Source organism: Haliotis asinina, chromosome 10 (assembly GCF_037392515.1).
Source record: "Haliotis asinina isolate JCU_RB_2024 chromosome 10, JCU_Hal_asi_v2, whole genome shotgun sequence".
In the NCBI taxonomy this organism is placed as follows: domain Eukaryota; kingdom Metazoa; phylum Mollusca; class Gastropoda; order Lepetellida; family Haliotidae; genus Haliotis; species Haliotis asinina.
The window spans coordinates 54,025,874-54,051,239 of record NC_090289.1 but is presented as its reverse complement, the minus strand read 5'-3'; the positions used below and the strand labels follow the sequence as shown (position 1 = coordinate 54,051,239).

The following is a 25,366-nucleotide window of genomic DNA, read 5'->3' as shown; positions in this document are numbered from 1 at the left end:
AAAAACAAAAACAAACAAAAAACAAACAAAAAACAAAAACAAAAAACCCACATAAACCCCAAACAGGAACCTCTGTGGAATGGCAGACATAGCTCAGTCAACAGGCGCGCTCCGTGATTAAGGTGTATGAACAAGGACAATGAACACGAAGTTGAAGAGGAGCCACGCTCCATAATGGTAGCCGTCTTCTTCCAGCTAAAAACACATCCATGCTGCAAGCAGATCTGTTGAAAGAGAAATATATTAGCAACTGTGAAAATCTCTCTCAGAGGTACCTCTTTTCCCTATTGTATCAGCCAATCAGAATGATGTCTCAGGTAGTCACAGTTCACGTGTATTGAACTGAATATCCGATGCTTTGAAGTTAGTGCAAGTATAATATTATTGTGCAGCATCAGTGTTGCATTCACGCCGTATGTGTAAGTGTAGGCTGACCTTATGTACAGCTACGTCGAACTACTTAACTTATTGAATTGTCGATAGCGAGGTAATAATACAACAACTAAATAAATAGTTATTGAACAATGTGGGGAAGATGTGAAACGCCGCCTTTTCAAAGTTTTCGATGGCAGCATAATGTTAAAATAGGAACAACTCGTCTTAATAATAATTTTTCTTTCCGTCTGTCGTGGCAGGTGATTGCTGTCTCGTCACTAGTGTCGACTTCACATCCTCATCTTACATTGTTGCTTTCACGTTGTATTTCAGGTGTTGTCCTTACCTTTTCAATAATATTGTCCATTGTGTCCAAATTGTTAGTTTCAGATCACTGTCTACGTGTGACTGATTTCTACATGAGTCTTGACGTCACAGAGTTAATATTGCTGAGACGGAATTAGTGCTTAATATAAGCTTTTGTCTGCTCTTTGTGGTCTTTTATTATTTTCATGTTGTATTCAGGTTGCTGGTTTCAATTTGTTGTCCATCACATAATTGGTTTCACGCTTTGGTAGCCAAACTATTGGTTTGACGTTGTTGCCCTTCATATTATTGGTTTTACATTATTGTTCTGCACAGAACTGGTTTCACGTTGTTGCCCTTCATATTACTGGTTTCACGCTGTTGCCCTTCACATTACTAATACAAACGTGATTTATAATTGGAATCTTTAGAAATCTGTTGTTTGGGTAAAAAAAATATCCCTTTTGAAGGCACATAAGTCTTTGCACTAAAACCACTTTACATTTTTCATCTTCATCCATTAAATAAGAGTTTTAATATAAAGTTAATAGAATAGACGTGGGTACACTCATCAAACTTGCCACCTCAAATCCCCCATAACACAATCTAAATATCAGACAGTGGTTTGATCTCCCAACATATATTCAGTAGGATCATGTGTATTGCTAATGAAGAGCTGTATTGTTGGCAATTACTGACATACATCTGATCAGGGATAATCTACAACTGTACGTAGTTTACCTGATCTGATAAACACGAAGGCGTCGAGAGTGGCTATTGGCAAATTATTTGTGGCTGAAGTAGGGACATACAATACATGATGTTAAAGCCCATGTTTTACCCATACGTAAAGATATGTGATCTCTTGATAATGGTGGATATCTGAAAACGTCAATGATGCACCAGTTTGCCTGGTGGTGTTTCACAAGTCGTGGCTACTGAGGTCGATATGTGCTGATCAAGGAAGTAATTACTTGTGATATTTAATAACACATCCATCATTCTCCAAGAGAATGATAATTAGCTAGATGACAAGGCAATAATAAAATCACTTATTTCGTACAGATATACCACCTGAAAATCAATATCCATGAAAAATAAACATTTTAAAGCATTACGACAATTTCATATAAAAATCTCCGAGGTAATTGTGTTTAATACAAGGAACGGAAATTCGTCAAAGGATTTGTTTGAGTGCTGCATCTAGTGCCGGCTTGGCTCTAGTCAGGTGAGATATTGACCTGCATGTAATTGATGAGGGATGATTATCAACCACGCCCTTTCCATTCAACCCGTTAGGCCCTGCCTTTGCTACGTAATTAAGCGTGAAGCCATGTTTCCTACCTGCACTCGCAGATGCACGGACATAGATGTATTACTCACACGGCGTTTCACTCTTGAAATAGAGCAACTTTACAGTCACAATAAATTCAAAATAGATTTGTGAAATTGTTATGATAATCATAAACCGATGCCAGCAGCTGTCAATATACTGCTCATAAAATTAGCTAAAATCGATGTTTGGGAATGTAGGGGTACTTTTATTTCTGTGATGAATACAGAAAGGTGAACTTGCTTTAATCAAACGTAAAATGACTTTATTTACAAACGAAATGCATTCTCGTTGCTGATAGTTTCTGATAACTGATGATTGGCCAAGTGATTTCTGCAATGACGCGTGGCAACATGCCTCAAGGACGCTATATATGTCCATGAGGGACTTCTATTTTAAGCATTGAAGCAATGCTTCTAGCCAAGTGTTTCCTGAACACAAAATTGTGTCTTAGAATTAGATTCGCATAAAAATGCAAACATCGGATCTGAGTTTGAAATGTTTAAACTGAAAAGAGTTGGGTAATCACCATTCAGCCATGACAATACAAATCCATGCAGGTGGTACATTGGAATGAATATTTCTATTGAGTAGACTGAGCAGCAGACTTTCAGTAGGGTTGGAAGGAGAATTCAGAGGCCAGGTTTAATCTGCATACGTGGGATTTATGTTGAGGGTCCATAGTATGTTTTATTAATCACTAACACAAAGCTGTCAAGTGGGCAGATACACTGTAAACCCTGTTCACACGGGCATTCCTGGAAAAAATGGACTGGAATTATGTTTTATACACGCCAGTAAGACGTCATACGGTTTGCAGGTCAAACAGAAGGTGGCCATGAAGTGTCATGGTACAAGTAAATCCAGTTTAGTGTAAATTAATGGAGCTATTCGTTATCTGTACCTTGGTGAGTACAAGCATGTTGCAGTCGATGCGGTTAACTATACATCCTTACTGGTGCTGGTCCAGGTTTGAATTTCTCCACACTTCCCCATGCTTTCTGAAATATCTACAGAGTGTCTGCTCCCTGTTGTGGCCAGTGTAATATCTGAAGAGGTTTACTTACCCTGCGGTGACTCATATCACTATCCGGCACCGGTCCACATGTGGCTAAAGCGTTTCTCCACAGAGGCACCGGTCCACAAGTGGCTAAAGTGTTTCTCCACAGAGGCACCGGTCCACATGTGGCTAAAGTGTTTCTCCACAGAGGCACCGGTCCACAGGTGGATCAAGTGTTTCTCCACAGAGGCACCGGTCCACAGGTGGCTCAAGTGTTTCTCCACAGAGGCACCAGTCCACAGGTGGCTAAAGCGTTTCTCCACAGAGGCACCGTTCCAGGGTGGCTCAAGTGTTTCTCCACAGAGGCACCGGTCCACAGGTGGCTCAAGTGTTTCTCCACAGAGGCACCAGTCCACAGGTGGCTCAAGTGTTTCTCCACAGAGGCACCAGTCCACAGGTGGCTCAAGTGTTTCTCCACAGAGGCACCGTTCCAGGGTGGCTCAAGTGTTTCTCCACAGAGGCACCGGTCCACAGGTGGCTCAAGTGTTTCTCCACAGAGGCACCAGTCCACAGGTGGCTCAAGTGTTTCTCCACAGAGGCACCGTTCCAGGGTGGCTCAAGTGTTTCTCCACAGAGGCACCGGTCCACAGGTGGCTCAAGTGTTTCTCCACAGAGGCACCAGTCCACAGGTGGCTCAAGTGTTTCTCCACAGAGGCACCGTTCCAGGGTGGCTCAAGTGTTTCTCCACAGAGGCACCGGTCCACAGGTGGCTCAAGTGTTTCTCCACAGAGGCACCGGTCCACAGGTGGCTCAAGTGAGTTTCCATAGAGGAACCGGTCCACAGGTGGCTCAAGTGTTTTTACATAGAGGCACCGGTCCAAAGTTGCACTTGTGGTCAGCACATTTACAGTGACTTGTACAGTATTTTCTTTTAAGTTCGGAAACGATTTGGAGTCATATGATTACTTCTCCCCATACAAAAGTTGGTTATTATTACCCCACTCCCTTTGAAATGGTTCTACATAGTGTATTTGGGCACTGTTCAAGGAAAAAGATAAACCTCGCCGTTTCTTCGATAGATATAATTGTCCTTCAGTTCTTCGAAATTAAATGTACTCAATAAACTTGGCAAGATTTTCATTCCTAGAAAATAGAAAATGTTTCGCATTCTGTTTACTCATCTGAGTGAAAACTGTGTTTTGTGCGAGAGTTTGAGATGTTTGACCAGCTGACCTTGTTTGATGTTAAATTGATGATCGTTATAGTACATCCTCAGTCAGCACATACTTCTTTAAATTCTGTAAATTCTTTGGGGGATAACAAACCAAAGGCGACGAGAACAAACCAGATGCAGGCATGGCAAGTCTTGCATGAGGTGGTCCTGGATCAGGCCAATTACGATAGATTTAAAATATTTAATGAGATATGATTTCATGGGATATATGTAAAAGCTCATAGTCAGGTATGTACGGGTCTATTCCAAAATAATTTATAGTTAAGACATATTGGATAGTATTATTTATGGCAAAGTCTATATAACCTACTTATATTGTCATCTGTTCGAGTGACAAGTAACTATTTATGTGCAGCAAAGAGAAAGCCTTCTATTTTCATGCAATTCGGTTCCATCTCAACACATGGCACATAAAACACGTTCGGCGGTCTTTCGTTGTGCGTTGGAAAAACGAGCCTAGGCCGATATTATTTGGCAGTTTCGTTAGAGAAACACCATTTCAAAAGTAAAGAACCATTCATAAAATGAACACCGATATTAAGACAATGCCCCGCATCCTTGGCTAGCCAAACCCAATCAGTGGAATGCCTTGTTTTTCATCACGAGCTGACACGCGTCACTAGAGTGTCATAAGATCAGAAACTGTGTGCAGAAGAGCATCAACGTTATTCAAAACACCCAACCTCGAGTTTTGGTATAGAGGTAAAACGATCAGTTGCCTGGTATGATTCGTTGTTTGACGGTATCAACTCCCCGAATTATTTACGAATATGAACGGACTGGCACAACCAAGTATTTTTTTATTTTGTGTAATTAAAAACGTTCAGCTCAGAATTTACGATTTTGTCAAGTGAAATTGCCCGCAGTTTGTATGGGCAATTATTCGTCATTATTAGGAACTTCATGCCAAGCTTATGTTGTTTTCTGTTCAGTTTTCGACACCTGAAGGGTTAAGTTTCAGCCTGCTCGTACACTGTTCCACGGCCAGCACACTGATTGTGCTGATCCTTTACAGCGTGCCACTGTTTTAGTTGAGACCTTCCAAGAGGCCGGGAAAACAAAAGGTTCGCCTAATTAACTAGTTTGCGAATAACAGATTGTCATACAAGCATATAAGCAAAGGTTGATTCATCCCACCATTAAACCAAGATTTCATTTCTGCTGCCATTTAACCAAAGTTTTATCCATACATCCATATAACCAATGGAAACTGCATATCATGAGATACATCATACTATAACATTGATAAAAATTTCAATACCCTTTTATCATTCTTCATACACATGTATATCATACACTAAAATATGGACAACCTATACTAGTACGAACAACATGCAATACCATATAGCCCTTCCTATCTACATTGATGCATGGGTATTAACAGTGGGCACATCTATGTAGTCCTGGGCGGATCCGTCAACCTTCTGCCTACCGCCTTTCTAGCTCTCCTTACCCCACGCCGTAATGTGACTTGCCTGTTGTTCAAACCGGCATTAAATTACACCCACTCGCACACTGCAGTTGACGCTAGAATAAATACCATGTGTAATTGTGAAGACAACGATGACGACGACGACGACGATGATGATGATGATGCCAGTAGCATATCCGATACGTTTCCACTACCTTGGTAACAAGAACACAATAACTTTAAAAAGGATATGTTTGCTTGACTGAGACACCGAGGTCTGCACAGTAGTGACATATAGCGCTCTGTCGGAACACCCCCGGTACACATTAGATGAGGTAGTTTGTATACGCTAACTGTTTCCGGTAATTAGGTTTTGAAGTCAGTCACGGCGTGGCCGGATATGGTTAATAACACGGATTTATTCCAGCACAGGGTGGTCTCATGTCTTTTTTGTATTTTTCAAAATATTCATCTCTGAAGGAAGACCTAACTCCTGCAGTCGACTAACCTCGACTATACATAATGCGTGAAATAAACCACACTACCTACACGCTTAATACTTGAAGGCCTGGACGAGAATTCCATCATTACCACAAAACAAGCAATAAACACTCTCCCCAGGATTTTGAAATTCAGAATATCTAATCTACTTAAACGCATTATTTTGAGATAAAAAATATTCACATAAAGCGCATAACGACAAAGATTAAATTATTGAATACCCTCTTGAATTCGCTCCCCGGTATCTTCGGGTGTGGAGCGTCGTCTCCACATAACATTCACCATGTAGTGCTTAAAACACAGGGGGGAGTCACACTCTAATTTCTCGAAATGACGTCGGAGTTCTTTGATGTGTGTCGTACAGGTATATATGGTTCTACCTGGATGAAGGAGACGGGGAACGCAGGTGGGGGACTTTGATGTGTGCGACTCCAACAATCATCCTACTTACCATAAAACAGTAGACACAGTAATGTCTACCTTCTGGATAGGTCAAGTCTCCTGGATCGCTCCACACTGGGGATGTAGCTATCATCTCAACCTAAGTAATTCATCATCGATATTTTGCTCGACAGTAGTTGTCTACCTTCACTTTCACAGTAGTGCATTGTTTGGGTAAAATCGCCAGCACTCAGCCTTCCACATTTTTCGAAATTGTGCCAGAATACATGTATCGTCTACTTGGCAATAAAACATTCTTATATGGCACAGGCGATTTTACATGGCGATGTCGTCCCACTCCGAATGACCTATCCAAACAAAGTGACGTGTTATGTTTTCCTGTTGACAAAATACACATACAGCGAAACACCTCAGGTACTCTTTGAATTCTTCAAACACAATTCACAAATGCTACTTATGTCATATTTGGGATTTCACTTTCTTAGTAAAGTACAAATTCTAGTACTTTTTCGGTTGAGTCCCTTCCGGGATTCGAACCCGCGCCCTCGGAGTCATGCCAGTCGCCAAGCCCGCTCTGCCACCACGACTTCCACAACTCCACTTCCTAGCCCGTTCAACCACCGCGACTTCCACAGGTCCACTTCCACTTGTGTGCTGGCGATTAGGTGCATGACTTTGAGGGTGCGGGTTCGAATCCCGAATGGGACTCAACCAAAAAAGTACTAGAATCTGTACTTTACTAAGAAAGTGAAATCCTAAATATGATATATGTTGCATTTGACCACTTTCTAAAATGGCATTGTGTAATAACAATTCACAAAATAGACGATTGTCTGTATAATATTACCTTCTAACCTCGTTTTCATATTACCATTAAAAGTAGAATATTGACATTTCATTGTAGACTACAAGGCTACCTTTTCATATATTTGACACCATGAAATACCAACCGTTTCTGATTTGCATCTTCCTCTTACAAGATCTCAAGAATAAAGCCCTGAAAAAATAATGACGGCAGTATGGCGGAACGATTAACTCTTACGTAGGCTTCTTAGTGGAAGACGCCATTGGTCGCCGAATGTGGGCAGTGATTGCGCACGCGCACGAAGCACCACCCTCTACACACCTCCTCATGTACAAGTGATTGGCTTTATCTCACGGCAAATCAAGACAGAGTTTCCTCTTAACACAGGCAGCTGGTCGTCCTTAATAAATACTCTCTATTTTTTATCACAAAGATAAATTTGCGATTTCTAGAAATGTTATAGAAAATCGTTGAAGAGTGTTAAATTGTCAACTGCTTTTATTCGAACTAGTGCTGTTGTCACGCTAGGTTGGCGTAGTAATGGAGAACGGTTTACTCTGATCTAATACCACCCTTTTCAAAATTTTAATCTATAAATAGAAAATCCATTTACTGCTTTTGATAAACATAAATCTGCCTTTAGAATTGTTGCCGACTCGCGGGAGATGAAAATGATTGCTTTGATAATGGCCGTGGACCGCCGATAAAGCTTTAAGGAAAAAGTAGCTTCTCTCTCACAATGAACCATCTATTGATATGGGTTTTATTACATATCGTCTCACTTGTATGTACCAACTGCCTAATCTTTGATGTTGGAATGGATGTCGTTAACTAGCTCAGGTGACTTCTGCCCCTTGCACCGAAATGACATCATTTAGAGAAAACCTACATTTCTTTTTCTATACTATACTATATATTAATTCCATAGCAATGATGAGGTCATCACGTGACATGGTTACAGATGGTTAATGCAAATACCCTGCTGGTTGATTTGTACAATGCATCTACGGCCCTTACTGCATGGCTGTTGTTCTCTACAGGTATGTACTGCAGTGAGAAATGCACAGTACCTTCAAACGTCACAAAGACCTCATTCAACCGAAATCCGCCACAATGGCTTCGTGCATGACCCGCAGGATAGTCTTTCACATCTGACATTCACAACATTCCCAGCATAGGTTAGAAAAATGCATCACTGTAGTCACATGTGACCATTCAGTTGGAATAGTGCATCACTGTAGTCACATGTGACCATTCGGTTAGAATAGTGCATCACTGTAGTCACATGTGACCATTCGGTTAGAATAGTGCATCACTGTAGTCACATGTGACCATTCGGTTAGAATAGTGCATCACTGTAGTCACGTGTGACCATTCGGTTAGAATAGTGCATCACTGTAGTCACATGTGACCATTCGGTTGGAATAGCGTATCACTGTAGTCACATGTGACCATTCGGTTGGAATAGCGTATCACTGTAGTCACATGTGACCATTCGGTTAGAATAGTGCATCACTGTAGTCACATGTGACCATTCGGTTAGAATAGCGTATGACTGTAGTCACATGTGACCAAGCACCAGACTGTCAGAGACTCAGAGGATAGCTTGTTCAGCATTGTTACCTTTACGGAAGGTTGTATATAATGTCGGGAGGGAGGTTTGATACAGGACAAGATGAGATAGATTTGGGCATTGTTTTATTTTCTATACAACCTCTGTATTTACACAATTGAAATGAGGCAAGTTTTAACGTGGGACGTGATGTAGCAGAAAGGTACAACCGTCGAACAGATCTTGGTTGAATGTCAGTGGTTGACCTATCACAGATGTCGAGGTATACTGCATCACCTCTGTAGTAAACAATAGGTAGAGATTAGTCCCGGTCACTACCCTTGTCCTGGCAAGGTTCGAATACATCATTAAATACAATGCATACGGACTGCACCAAAAACCGTACGGGTCTCCTGTGTACAGCGATCACGACGCAGAAACCTCAGGAACCCAGTCGATCGTATCTGCCATGTCACTGTTCAAGCGAGGTCAGGCGCCAAATCCAGGACGTCTGTCATAAATCTTCTACATGTAGGTCTACTTATGGCGCCATGTGCATCTTCCACATTGACAGTCTGTAGTTGCACCAAGTCTGACATTTACATTGCGTATACACAACATGATATTACAGCTGCACATAGCACCACAATTTCAACACTGGATTGTCAAATTTATACAATTTAAAGCACATTGATGACACGCATTTGTCTACAAATACTATGATAGATTAATTTCACTTTTCCTCGCTGATGGAGGTGATGTTGATGGACCTGGGACTAAACCGGAAACATGTGCAGATATCGGGTGAAGTCCTATACTGCCATGGCATGGGCAAGGTTTCCCTGACAACGACAATGAAAGTCCGGATGACAGGAGCGGGTGTTCTGGGAGGCTGCCACCCGACATATGACCGAAGTTTAAGGAGTATCCCAGGGAGGATGCTGCACTAACAGGAAGCCCGTCTACAAGAGTCTGAGGTTTGTGGAACGCTGTGCTCACAGATGACATGAGTTCTGGTCTGTGCTGGATTGCTCCAGGCATATGGAAGGGAGGTAACCCCGAGTGACCTGGGAGTGAGAGAGCCGGATGTCCCATGTGCGCAGGACCCGGAAGTCCGTATGGGTACGTTGCTGCGGCTGCGGCCAGGTATGCGTACAACTGGGGATCTGGGGGGATGCCATATGGCCACGCCAGGGCCATGCGTTGACGCTTGTCTTTCATTCGTCTGTTCTGGAACCATACCTAGAACGAGATGATACACAATAAGAAATATGCAGAAGCAATGATGAATGAACACATATCACTCGTACAGCCGACCTAATTTGAATTCAAATATTTACGCTCATCGAGGTAAGTTCTCTTTGTTGTACCAACCTTGATGGTACTCTCGGGCAGATTCATTGACGCTGCAAGCTCACAGCGTTTCGGGCGGCTGATATAGTTCTCCTTGGCGAATTCCTTCTCTAGGCGAGTTATCTGCTCTTTTGTAAAGGCCGTGCGGTACCGTCGCACTTGATTGTAGTCAGTGTTTCGATCTGAAATAAGAATACTGTCATTGAGATGGGAAAGTAAGATAACAAAATATTTTTTGAATTGGTCGAGACTGCTAACAATATACAGTGTTCGCCTGTTTCCATTACAGGTTTCCATGATCCACTCGTTAAACGTTTATCACAGCTGCCCCTCCCAAGGGAGTCTGTTTAGTCTAGAAATATAGATTAACTGCTCTTGCTGTTGTTTTGTATTTAGATTACGTATAGTTTCTTAGGTGTGTGACCTAACTCAGAGTCAGGTTAGTTTTGTAGAGATAGAGATTATCGTATGATACAGGTTTTGTGACACATATTACTATTTCGAGAGAACATAGAACTGGTGGTGTCAGCTTAATGAACAAAAGCCTAGAGGATTATGTTAGGCTGACGCTTGATAACCGTGTGACTCACACGTTCAGTGGTTGGGTGAATGTCTCTGTCAACACGGTTTACGTGCGCCTCGAGGCTTTAAGAGGTTGTAGCCCCTGCCATCACTAGATGCGCGGTGGAGCGGATTCGAACCCCGTCCAAATGGTCAGGTCATTTGAGGGTAACAGGTATCATACGAGATATCAAACACAACACTCTGAATCGCGTCGGTCACAAACTTCACCGGAAGCCAATTAGCGAAATCATAACAAAATAATTGGGACTTGTGTTCACGCCTCATTTGCTTCCTTGGAAAGAAACCTTTGAGATGAAGAGGGGTAATTAGAGTACAAGCCCGTGCAGTCACTGACGTAGACGAGCACATTGTTCGCACCAATGCGCACACATTTCGTTTTATTTGACAAACTAAACTTGAAATGAATGTTTCCGCAGTGGTACAGCTTTGAGACAGTTCACAGTTGGTTTCATGTGACTAAATATCTCGGCTGTGCCAGCTAGACACACAATATCCACATACATTATATACAAGTATATAGGCTAACTTGTGTTGCTATTGTGATAGTCCATTGTGGTTACACCATGGGGGAAGCATCAGTGTAACCAGAAACGGCATTGCAGGCGGCACACTGCACATTGGGTGCACCCTCTATACACTGTGTAAGGCCCTGTATCGTCAAGTCCTTGTCGACATAGAGGACTCAAGACATCACATGGTGGACCAAACTATCGAATAAAGATAGGGAGACTTTCATTGAGCCAGAAACATGAATGAGAACTTGTTATATTATTCGTCTCTGGGGGTTTGTGGAATGAAGTCGTTATCCGCCATCTTGGTTGTATTTGTCTCCTCTCGACTGTGGAGGAGATATTGTCTGCATTCTAGAAGTTGTAAGATCACATCCTCCAGTTCTATGTACAGTCAACAGTAGACTTGCCTTTGGATTCCAGTGATAACTAATCTTGTTGACGAAAAGATTCTCCGGCTTCATGGGTTAAGATAAAATGAACGTCTAAGACATGGGGAGGGTTGGAGGGGAGGTGGGGTGGGGTGGGGCTGGTTAATGGCGGTTTACCGATGTAGCTATTGCTGATAGGGTTTGTTAATAAAAATGTTTACTTGTGATTAAACATTAATTTTATGTTATCATCTAATGCTTTCTTATCAAAATTATCTTTAATGTGTTTTAGGATGTTTTTCGTCGCAAACGTTTTAAGCATACTTCAAGCTAGTGATTATTTCATATATTATGTTTAATCTTTTTATGTATCTATATTACTGCACTGTTATCTTACTTTTCTGAAATTATGTATATGTTACAGCTTAACAATACGTCTCGTCAGCCCATTGAGGCCTTGCATGATCAGTTTTATCTTTGTTACTTTACTATGTGTGCATACCTTGTAATTTTATGCGTGACACGTAGTTCATTCATTCATTCTGATGGGAAATGGGTGGGTAGAGTTTACTGCCTATGATCTCTGGAGGGTAGAGCTGACTGGCTGTGGGTAGCGAAGTGGGTAGCAGTGACCTGTTTAGAGGACCCATGGTGGGTAGAGTACAGTGGTGCTAGCCATGTGGGTAGAGTTGACTGACTAAGGTCCTAGGATGGGTTGGGTAGATTCGTTAGGTGTTGCGAGATGGGTAGAGTTGACTGACTAAGGTCCTAGGGTGGGCTGGGTAGATTCGTTAGCGGTTGCGAGATTGGTAGGAGGTGACTGGTTAGACGCCCGGAAACGTGTTGCCCGTTAACGGACGTTCATAGGGTTTGTTTGATTGGGAACCGGGGAGTGATCAGTGTAACGGCGTTACATTATAAGGTGTACCAGTGTATCAAAGTCATCCATGATAGAGCGTGGGGTGAACGGGTGCTCCATGGGCGGTCAAGTGTAGCGTCCCGACAACCGCCGCAATAACCCGTGCTGAACCACATGAACAGTGCAGTGCACACGTCTTGCTGTACAACAAAATACACTTCCCATGTCAATAATATCAGCGTCTTAGGAACTCGCAAACCCAAACTCAAAGGTGTGACATTGCCAAGAATTAATACTGTAAGCAGGAATATGACAGTCGTTATTCGTTATTACTTTAAAAGGCCATTTGCGAGATGGCATGAATTATTCGCTTTCCTTGGTCCGCACCTGTGAGGGAGGTTGTGTTCGAGTGGTCTGCCCGGACAGTCACGGCGTGACACTCGTACACATTAATATTCCATCACAACACCCAGATGCATCCTCACTAGGGAGGAATAACAGGTGTCCTTCGCGTCACGACACGTACTTCTTACAGGTATTTATTGCTTAAACAATCGCACCTGGCCATTGTTTCTACCTGTAGTTAAACGTAGGAAAGTGGGTCGTTGACATATGTCTGTTCTAATTAGCAGGATCTTGTGAAACACTCTGGAAGTGTTTGATGACGTAATATCCGCCATATTGACGAATGTCATTGCGAATGCCATAAAACAACCCTGTCTCCGGTTTCATAGATTGTCACGCATTGACTATTCATAAATCCGTTGTAAGTGTACTGATTTCTGCTGAGATAAACAGATTTTCAAAAACAATTGTGCTGTATAGAGATGTGAAGACGGCAAAGTGGTACAAATGATAAAACAACCTACGGGAATGGCAGGATTGATGAAATGTCGCTTACAGGAGAACGAGAAAGATCCTGTCGTCTTCACATTAGAAAGCATTAGACAAGTCAGTGCACTGTGTGACGAAATAGTTTTAAATTATCACCTCTTCAATCAGTTATATGAACATGCACGTGTTTATATTTAATGCCCGTCTTAATATACGCGTCTTAGTTCCCGTTGCATGTAAATGAGCTGTTAATTTTGAAACTGCTGGCGAAGGGGTGAGTGGTTGGGCTTTGATCTGGTTCTGCTAGCGACCATCTTGGACAGGTTTATCTGTGTATTATTCCTTGTGAAACCACTCCTGGGAAACATGTCAATCAGCAGGCAATAAAACAATCACCCCCTTTGTAACGATCATAGCATTTCCTGCTTTAACAGAACTCTGGCGTCGTGCACGCACAAAACCTTCATCTACATACAGAACTGGCGACAAAAAATGAACTTACATGCTTAGTGTATGCCTTGTCGTTTCCGAGTTGAAATAGCTGTATGAGCTGCTCTGCATGTATAAAAAGCTGCTGAAGACATTAATACCTTGCAAAAATTACGGAGTTTGACGGCGATTTGCGAATATCTACTCTAGATACGTACCTGCAAACAGATTTGTGCATAAAGCAGATTGTTTATGCACGCACGAATGTTATTGTATATGTGAGTGAACACATTTACAGCTTGATTTGCTTTTAATGAAATAGATAACGACTCAGTTTTATTTCATCATTTTATCATTCATTTTATCATTCTTTATCGTAAATATGATTTTCATTAAAATGGATTTATTTTTAGGAAATACTGTTTTTAAGCAATGGATAACTCGTGAATTTATGAAACAGATTAATTATTAAAGATGTATTGAGTATCGAATTATTCATTACTGAATACATGACAAACATCCTTTAAGCGCCATCTTGTATAGAGAACGGCTGGCGCAAGGTGTTTATAAAATGGAAGAACAGGGTATTTTTGCATGGGTGCAAATGTGTCTAAATTTATCGGCAATTAGATGAAAGTGGCATTATGTAATTGTCGTGTAGTTGTACACGAACTCGACCCCCGTCACTTTGTACGGCTGACGACATCGATGTCGTCAATGAGGGGACATTTAGGGCTAGTGAGAAATTAGAGGCAATTATCTCGCCCATTTGGGACATTGGTCAGCGAGGTATAACTGAATAGTGACCGATCAACCAACCACAGACATGAACCGAACAAAACATGGCTCATTTAGACCCAATCATTATCACACGCAAGACTATCATCGCACACAGACCTTAAAAGAACAAGGGGTAGTTATTTGTTCGCCTGGAGTTGCTCGGACAATGAGAGGGCTCCTCGTAAAATCAACAGATTTTCTTGTGCAATTGATCAGATTTAATCACCTTCAGATGGCCATTTACAGCCATGGGAAAATATATCTCTGGTGTCGAGATGCGACATTCTGGCACAACATAATGTACATTTAACAAAATCCCTCTAATTTGATTTGGAACTAGAAAAAATGCCTTTGCGAACAGGTACGTAGCTACCACTATGAAAAAGTCCTGGCGTACGCACGATTGTTGCCAGAAATGTTTGGCAAACCCTCAATGCTATCTACATAGAGAGAGTTGCAACTTATCGGACTTCCACGAAAAAATTGGCTTGCTTCGCGCTTCGTGTTGAGGACAAGGTTTGAAAGTTCAGACACATATTTATAAGCCTACATGTTCCAGCTGGGTATAATTACAGGTGTATAATATTTACCCTACCCGGCGTTTACTACCGAATGTATGAGCTGATCTCATAAGTGTGTAGACCGGTAGTATCCCCGAGCTTTGATCTTCCACTCACCCTAGCTGACATCTGATCAACATCACTTACCATGGGCATAAAACCGAAAAAAGTTTTAATCTGAGATTCTAATTTCTTTTGTCGTCCAAACAAGCCTGCCCATTGTTATGTATGTGTAATGTGTGTTTTGAAAACGTACATTCCGGGAAAAGTCGTAATGTATTTATTACATGTTTACACAGCTCGAACATATAATAATACTTATTAATCTACAGAGAACCGATTAACAATGAAACTGTATTTGGCGTTTGTCTGGGATATATACGTTCGCCCTACGACTGTCAACACTTCTTCACACCCCGCCTCAATCTAGTCTTTAACATGACGGTATTGAACGCTGTATCAAATTAATAACACTGTATCGGAGAGCGTTCACACAAGTTGGAGGTCACCTATCAAACCATTATGTGACTGGCAATTTCTTGTTTTATCTACACATGATATGACGTTATCCCTCTAGCGAACAACTACTTGAGACTGTGAAATGTCGGCTGAAAGGCCTCTAGCCCTCGATTATTACAACAATACACAGCAAGGAAGTTACCAGTTTGAATGAACAGAAATGATAAGAATCCTTTATAAAACGTATATGATTATACACGTATAAGTATACACGTATCTCATCGGAGGAAAATAATTATTTCTACATTAATAGATAAGAGACATTTCTCATATTCACATTCATTTGGCTTTTTCCACGAATTTAATTTGAACATTTAAAAAAGATAATCAAAGCATGATGCACGGATATTATTCCATCAAACATGTTATCAAAAACCTGCAGGGAAATTACAGTCAGTCACGCGTATGTGAAAACAATTTATATCCTCATTAAAACGGCCGTATTATAGAGACACCTGTGTTCAACCATCACGTGCACATAAGAAAAAACTTGATTCCACATCGCAGTGGGATAGTTTCACATCATAGCGTTGGAGTGTATGGTTTGGATCTTGAAAGGTGAAAACTCTGTACTTTAAACCCGCCAAGTGAAGCCTACATCACCAGGGTACCATTGATAAGCAGGGATCCCCCAACTGGTGGGCGAGTCAACCTAGGCTACCAGTGATCATATCAGTTTAAATCTTCCTAACCCGGCGGGGGGTTTGTCCATGTTTTGCCCAATCTGTTCCCCCTGTAGTTAAACTCAAGGGATTAGTTTCGATAATGTGATATAAAACTCTCCCCACCTCACTCAAATCCGCCAGCCTTGATATCGGAGTATAAAAATCTTCAAAACCTAGCCGATGAATACCCATTCCTTTGATTCCTTTATAAGGCATTTATTATATGAAGCAAGTGCCACAAAACGAGACATTTTATGCAACAATTTCAAATACGTCTTCACATAAACTATTATGAGAGTAATGTCGGGAACGCCAGGCGCAAACAACACAATAAGTTATCATTTCGTGATCGTAATTCTGTAGCCTCCTTGGTGGGACAATATATGCTTAGTACAGACATTTCTAGCCCATTCATTGCACATACGAGAGTCCTCTGAGATTAGGCTTATGCACGGCCGCGAGTGTATTTGACGTAGGAGTTCTTTCAACTTCCGCCTAGTTCACGATAACGTATAAAACGGTTCCGTTCGCATGCTTTCACAAAGCTATGGTTTTCGTAAGTCCATGTTGGGGTGTGGGAGTTACGATCATCCTGGCGGTAGATCGCTTTGTGAAAGGGGCCCTTTGTGCTTGCTTAAGGGTGATACTTTGGAACATCTGTACTCCATGTATAACCTTTCATGAAAAATATGGCCATGATGTCACTTGTCATGTGAAGTACCGCGTTTTAATTGTTTTCTGTGTTAGTAAGGGTGATATTGCAGGCACGCGCGAGACGACAGGCAGTATACAAGTGAAGCTCGTTTTGTAATTCAAATAGCAAGTTTCCTGAATAACTTAGGTGACTGCAATATATCAATCGGTGCCTATTGTAACATAAGGCGCCTATCTCGACACCGGTGACAAATCATGCGGGGTTCCACCAGCATCGCAATGTGTATACTTGCCCCTCTTGGTGCCTCGTACCATGGAGTATGTATACACTGGCACCGAACTGTTGATGCCTGGTAACAGCAGCATAGCACCAGAACCAATCGTCTTGGAACAGATGGCCTCAACCAATAATCAGTAAGAGGTACAATATGTTGGTACAGAACTCACTGCACATGACAACTAAGAGTTTCAAGACATGTACAAGAACGCTGTAACAAGGCTCAGTTACCCGCAGTTTTGAGGTATTAATGACCGAATACCATAGTTTCAGAAACTGGCTGAGTAGCACTGACGTGTAACGCTGACTGCGTAACACTGGCCGAGGTCATTCATTAGCAAAGATGTGCACTATCGGCACTGTGTTACATGATGTTCAGTGGTGTCGTTGTCAACAACGGTCTGTGTATTAGCATTGCATTATCGACAGCAAGATTATTACAATGATGATTAAGCGTATGATTATCATTCACAGGCATATTCTCATAGAGTAGGTAAGAGTTAGGGGATATGAATGGAGATATGTCCAGAGACCAGGGTAGCAGCACTGAATGTATTATTAGTATCGATGCGAGTAGTCACATTCGCCATGAGGCCAATCATCATCAAGCTGTGAGTTAACCTTCAACGTCGCCATGTCCATCACAGGCCACGACATGAAACGGGCGCTAACTGGACAGGGGTGGGGGATGTTGTGACGTCACTGATGTCCACGTTAAGGGGAGACGTTACCACATCGAGTGGGTGAATAGACACGGGGTTTACTCCGTACCCTCGGGCATGTGTCTTGCATGCTCTCACTGAATTAAGTGGCGGACATCTCACCTGCCTTTGGAATCTCTCGTTTGTCTTAAGACAATATGGTCGGACTTAAGCGCAACGTTTATTATTTACAATGGAGACTGTGGATTTATAGACCGTGTGTAGGTCATCTTGAGCGACAGGTATTGCTCTGTCTGTATATCCAGCCTCTTACTGGCAACACAGAACAACTCAAACAATTTTTAATATATCAGAGCAATAATTTTTGACAAAATACATTCCATCAACATTGTGATCATTTCAGTTCAGCAAAACAATTCCCAGTTTCCTTGTCACCTCATTTCCGTGTCTGTCGCGTAGTATGTCACGTGATGCGAGAGGTAACGCTCCGTCGGATGTGGATGGTAAATGGATGGGATTTACGAAGGGAACAGACCGTCGAAAGGACTTTTGATGGAAGTACAAACATGAATCTTCCTGTTGAATGCTAATCTCTGGGTCAGCGTTGTTGGGTAATACATTAATTATCACCCGGACACAATGGCGGCTTCTGTTCTCGCCGACTATAATTCCTTGGTACGAGTGGACATACTGGTCATCACGGACCTGTTGTCCAGCCCCTCAAACACATCGCCCACCGACAGTTCCCTCTGAATATTTCATCCATTGACCTTATCGAACAATCTTCACATTTTCCTACTCTACATTTACTATCACAACTACCGTCATTACACAGATGGTATGCACGATTATTTTATTTTTATAATGAGGAAATAGAAAAAATACCCCGTATTGTTATGAAATATTTCCTTTAAGGTTAACAATGAAAGCACTCATTTAACTAACAAATTTTTTTACAGGTCGATGGGGATATTTCGACGAAACAAAAACAAGGGAGAAATTAGGTTTCAGAAACTCCCTGTTCTGTTTTGGCATTGATGCGATTAATCATTTCATGGCCAGTTGTAATTTGACACTTTATAACTTATTCGTATGAACACAAAACATGCCAGTGTTAAGTTAAACTTAGTACTCTAACAAATTATAATTATACAAAATATATGTCAGCTTCTCGTGTGTGCGTGTGTGTGTATAACGGCAAGGTATAGCGAGATTCCCTCCCACGCTATTCAGTAGAGATGGATCAATGAGCAGTCGGCCGATAGCATCGCTAGGCAAACACTGATAACTCTAACAAACAACAGCGTGGCATCATACGTATGATACTGGAACAATATGGACAAAGCCCACCATTTGTCACACACAGATTGATTCAACTACAGCGTGTCTGGTTATCCGTGCATGCAAACATCAACGCGTGGTAAATATCAAAGTAAACTTTATCATTTAACTGTCATTCATATGAATAGAAGAAATAATTGATAAAGTTGTAAACTGGCAGGAATAAAATACCAACAAAGATACCTTATGATGTTAAACCTTATTCTCCTTATCAAATATTTATTCTTACTGTCAACTGTTTAGTTTGTTTGTTTTCAGCTTAAGGAAATAAGTGTCAGAAAGGCCACCATACAAAGCAGCACAATGTTTTTGTAGTAAATGATAAGGAAGGTATTTCATGAGAATAGATCATTCCTAATAAATTGCAACCTCGACATAAATGTTTTAATGAGCAAAATCTAAAATTCGGTCAGCGTTCGTATTTATAGAAGTTTAGAAACATCGTTGATTTTGTGCATACATAACGGAGCGTTGATAGCATTTTAAACAAAGGAACACGAAGGGATATCTACACAACACCACTACTCCTTCGACACTTCCCGGCTGAGACAATGAGACTGTGTAGTACAGATGCAGTTGTGAGGGAGGGCCACATCGATGTAACAAGAGTGAAACGCCATCATGTTTCTGTTTTAGTTATACAAAAGACGTTCACAAAATAATTTTGTGTCTAATTCTTTCTATTTGCCATCTGGGTCGCGCACCATTAGGCGGCGTCATGGTTATTACCGTGTGGTGTGTCCCAACCCGCCATGTTTCATTTACATCGGGTACAGATAAATTATACATCTTCATTAAACCTAATTACCGACAGTTGACACTGAATCTTAGAGTGGATGGGATGAAGCATCTACCTCATCAACGTACAGGCGTCTTCATCCAAATATCGACCTTGTCAAACACATAATCATTTATTTACATCATTTGTATATTATCTCACACAACTGGAAGTATGTCTGCGTTTACTGTCGTAAAATTAGGAGAACAGTTTAATGACAGATATGATGTGATTAAGCTGTTTTTGGTTAGGTTCAGTGAGTTAAAGACCATAATTTAAACTTATTAAATGTTGGCCACAGGGCCAATTAGTTGCAGAGAATGAGTTGTAGATTATAGGAGGCGAGGTTGGAGTAATGATTGTGAATGCGAAGCGTAAACAGTTGGGAAATGTTAAACACCGACACCAGTGAACATTTTGTCTAGTTTTTCTGGCGAAACATACTATCGGGCGCTCGGAGCAAAAGGGTGGTGAAAGTTGTATGAAAGGTTCACTAAACCTCAAACTGCATATTACATGGCTGTCATGGATATCATCGTAACTTGAAAGGGCTAATTTATCAATTTAAATTATATACATTTGTATTATATACAAAATGTGAAATCCTGACACAGGACCCTTCCTCGCTGCCAAGTCGGCTTCTGTATGCAACTTAAAGATATCGTTGATTATGCTGTGAAGTCTTTGGTCGATATGGAAGAATATGAATAACCCTCGTAATAGAGGTTGGTAGGTGAAAATGTTGTTTCAGTATACTGCAAGTCATTTAATATGTGTAATAAAATGCACTTTCTCGGTATGACCTATATATATATAAATATAAATAAAATAGGAACCAGTGCCATCTCCACTGTGGCTGTTTACATCCTTCACATCTTCACATCGCACTCAACCTTACGTCATAAAATAACATTGTCTAAACAATCAACGAAGTTATGTTACAGTTTGTGAAATTTAAAAATGTAATACTGTCATTGCTATTGCCCATTTACGCGTTAATCTATAGCACAAGCGCTTTTGTGGGAGATAAAAGTTTAAGTCAGAAGCGGGTTGTCAAGTTCGCCTACATTTCTGAGCCGTGTCAGTACCTGAGGCAAACTACAACAGTGTTAATTATGTATGGTGTGAATACAAGTGATCGCTCCAATTAGGTTTTGTATCAGAACATCGGAGGGATGACAGAGAGTTCCGAATCAGACAAAATATGACATTCATTGAGGTTCTTATCAATATCAGAAATTGTTGCTTGGTAACACAAATGTACCAGCATGCATCTAGTTTATATCATTGATTGATTAAATAAAAAAATTTAAAAATGTTTGCACCTTTTCAGACAATAATCAAGTGAATTCTGCTTTGAGAATGTACTGGGGTAAATATGAATTATCAATATCATAATTAGAAATAAATGCATTGTCTGTATCGGAGAATTGTCCATTCTTGTAGTTTTTGACTCGTGTCTCTAATTGGTGATAAATTTAGATCATCATACGTTTGATAGTTATGTTATGAAGAGTATCAACTGCGAATAATCCCCTTGGCAGAAGTTCTGCCACATCAAACTGACGGCTCACGAGTTGGCTTGCCCTCTGTTTCCAAGACTTACGTCCTGGCCTACTTTCGACATAATTACTGTAAAAAAAAATCATGAATTGTGCTGAACAGACGGGTTTTTTTTCAAACCAAAATGTGAATCAAATAGCATAGTTTATGATACAGCTGAAATACCTGTCACGGATTAACAGGTGTGCACTGAGCACATAACAACTGGCTGACTAGAGTATTGTCATCAGCACCGGCGTTGTTAGATATACAAGTAAGAATATATGTAAGTTTATTTTGGTCTGCGTATGTGTTTGTTTTACTCACAGTGTATTACTTGACCATATTGTAGTCACTATTAACAAAATATTTCTTAAATGTATAATGTCTTTATTAGACAGTATCAGATTCTATACCAGTGCCGCCTTTTTATCTACAGCCTGACAGTCTACTGTTCACACAGTATTGCTATATTTGCATGTGAGTATGTGTTGCATGTGGCCTCGGGTTGTACACCTGTAGTGGACAATCAGTTGATACCCATCTCGTGACTCCCTATCCCCCAGGCTTCCCATAGCGTACCCACTTCCGACAAATTATAGTATATAGAAATGGTTTGTTGAAAATGCGATAATATCTTCATTTTAATAATTAGAATTAATTAGTTCCTCTGTTGTCGGAAAATGAAATCATCTTATCTGAAAATATTCATAACGTTACTGGTATTTTATACACGATGAAACACTAAAATTCCATAATCTGGCGTTATCTTAGATCATCTTAGTTCTTGGATTTAAACTGTATCTTCAGCATAATTATATTCTTCTCACTTATATTTAAAAATCTTGTGTTCTATATATATATATATATATATATATATATATATATATATATATATATATATATATATATATATATATATATATATATATATATATATATATATAATAAATATTTCACCTTCTCAGGGAATTTGTTGTTTAAATAAATGGTTGGAAAGCTTAGAAGGACAGTTAACAAGTTTGTATGCTGTATTGCTACATTTCGCTCAGGGTCTTGGCATGCGAGTAAAACATTTTGCCTGTTCACTAGACATATCTGATAAAATATTGTAAACATTATCAAAGTGTAAAACAAAAATACTTCACTTGGATTAAATAAAATATTTATGTGTATTTGAAAGGAGTCATTATTTATGTATTATCGCTTCCTAAAAGCCGGTGAACAAAGTAATTGTTGTAGCTAACGTCGTAAACATATAACCATTTTGTTGACATGAAAATGTAATACTATTTCCGTCATGATACATTCAGTTTTACACCTTCAAAGGATTCGTATTAAAACGTAATGATTTATAATTAACTCCATTTATAAATATATGTAATGGCGTTTACATTGAAACTGGTATAAAATATTGATATAAAATATGTCCCGTTTTGTAGAATTCTCAATTTAGTGCAGTCGGGTGTGGAGGGTACAAAGTACATACGATACGGTTTGTTAGAGAGCTTCCGCGAATGACATTCTGTCCCAGTGTAAACCCAAGACACACGGACACAATCAACTCCACGATAAAAGATGAAATAAGATGAAGCAAGTAATAAGATGTCGAAAAACTCCGACAGTGACACCCCGAAACCACAAGATGACAATGATCGTTTGTAAAGATTGTAGTGTTTGTTTACAGATGAAGCAAAGTTACAACTGACCTTTCATATCTGCATCTGACGCTTGACCAGGACTCAGGGATCCGTCGGGAGTGGGTGTGTCTCGCATGTCTTCGTGCTGGACCCCCGGGCTGCCTGTGACTGGAGTCAGTCTCTCGGTCATCCCGTGGGTCGGGCTGGGAATACTGCCGTCAGAGCCGGAATCGTCCACATCTACCAGGGTGTTCTCGTCAACGTCGCTGTCCACATCGTCACGAGCGACCTGGTTCTCGGACTTCGACATCATTGGGAAAATGGGGTAAAGGTTTATAGCAAGAGTGGAGGAAATGTTGTCAAGATTTCGCCTATCCCTGAGGCGACACTTTCGTCATCTGCATGTAAAACCACTGTGTTCAGGATACAGGGGTACACCTGCACAGGTAAACGTTCACTTCAAACAAGCCGACAACTGTTCAACTGTGTTGGTCTGTTTTGACGAGATAAGTTCCAATAATGACCATGAGTATTGGTATTGGCCGAAGATGCTGATGACACTTGCAGATGCGTTGTTAATGCTCCAGCGTCCTCCTCCTTGTTATGTAGCCTGGGAGAAATGATGCCTGGCAGCCTATGTCACGAGAGATGTACACCTCGCTCACACCCCTGATTGACAAGTGGGCGGTGCCAGGAATAGCGCACAGTCTCCGTGAGCCGCTATTATCCACAACTGATTTGATTGGTCGTTTTAGGCAAGGGGGCGGATCCTACTCAAATTCACAAGCGATCATTATGCGTTTGCTTGAAAGAAGAAATTAGGAACAATCAGTCTAACCTGACGGTCATTTAATCCGCCAATAAAGTTTGTATTTCGCAACCAGGCCAAGAAATATAGACAACTTAACCTGGGTCAAATCTAAAGCCATGTGCCCCGTGAGCCTGTTTCCCGAAAGTCTTCATGGACCTTGAAAACTCATAACACACTCACAAACAATTTATGACTAAAATATTGAATAGTGGAAATAATTCGCTTTGTATAAAAGGCAATTACAAGGAATACAATAAGATTATTATAGTATGCTTGATGCGATGATCGTTGTGAATCGCACACTATAAAAACGTGAACATTTGTATACAGGATCGTAAAGACAGTTAAGGAGAGCTCTTTGATGTAGCGGGTAGATGAAGCGTCTCTCTGATTATCACAACCTTCTGGGGCTTCGCAGCACCTCGCTACTCCATCAATTCCTCAAGTTAATAAACGTATATTTTATAGATCATTTAACTTTAATATTATTCCACAATAAACGATTGTAAGTCACGTTTGAAGTCAGCTCTCGCAGAGGACATAAATAAAGTGGCGTATTTGACATTTGGTTATGAAAGCGTAGATTCCTATAGCAATGTTACCTGTGTAAACACAAAGATGATGTGCAGACCCCATTATAGGTTCTTTTTATTAAGTCAGGTAATAGGGCAACATCAAACAGAGATACAGTAAGCTCGCGATTACATCCTAGAAAAAAACTCTATACCACAATTGTATAGATGCATCCTTAATGGGCACTCAGTTTAATTGGAACTCGGTTAAAAAGGCAACTATTTTGTACAGTTTGTAATCATAAAACTGAAGATATTTCAGATGACGCACATTCAGTCATAATAACCATTGTTCAGATACATGGCACACAGCGGGGAAATTCTGCTATTGTTATTTGTTGTTTTTCCGTAGTCTTGTCATAAACCAAAGACGTTTTCAACTGAAAATGGAGATGTTATGGCTTGGTGACATTGCTGCAAGTTATAAAGACTTACTGAATCTTAAATGAAGAAACACCTGCGCAGTTACTGTATTTGTATGGATGAGAAATATTTGAACGGGTATGAATGTATATGAATTACATAGTGTATCAAAGTTTTCCAAAGAAAATATTATCCAAATGTGAACATTTTCATTGCCTGGATATCATTTCACGGTAGTTTTCCAGCTCGAGTTCATGTTTGAGACAGCGTTTCGGCAGACATGTGGTTAAACAGTTCCCTGTTGTTCTTCTAGGTCAAACACTAATGGAATATGGTTTAAATA

The 25,366-nt window shown here is 40.6% G+C and overlaps 2 protein-coding genes across 2 annotated transcripts in view; one reads left to right on the top strand and one right to left on the bottom strand.

Annotated features, from left to right (window-relative positions):
• LOC137298514 (zygotic DNA replication licensing factor mcm6-like) overlaps positions 1 to 25,366 on the top strand; it is a 385,641-nt gene that overhangs the window by 195,500 nt on the left and 164,775 nt on the right. The window lies entirely within an intron of this gene.
• LOC137298216 (homeobox even-skipped homolog protein 1-like) lies at positions 9,049 to 23,959 on the bottom strand. The gene is made up of 3 exons (XM_067830387.1): positions 23,347 to 23,959; positions 10,294 to 10,454; positions 9,049 to 10,161 (listed from the first exon to the last, which is right to left on the bottom strand). The coding sequence occupies exons 1-3, from the start codon at positions 23,588 to 23,590 to the stop codon at positions 9,637 to 9,639; spliced, it is 930 nt and encodes a 309-aa protein (XP_067686488.1). The 5' UTR covers positions 23,591 to 23,959; the 3' UTR covers positions 9,049 to 9,636.

Bases quoted from the DNA above. Each gene is read 5' to 3' on its own strand.
- LOC137298216 (XM_067830387.1), bottom strand. From the start codon at position 23,590: ATGATGTCGAAGTCCGAGAACCAGGTCGCTCGTGACGATGTGGACAGC. The intron at 10,455-23,346 runs GTCAGTTGTAAC...TTCTTATTTCAG, and splicing joins GTCAGATGCAGATATGAAAG to ATCGAAACACTGACTACAAT. The intron at 10,162-10,293 runs GTTGGTACAACA...ATCTCGTTCTAG, and splicing joins TGCCCGAGAGTACCATCAAG to GTATGGTTCCAGAACAGACG.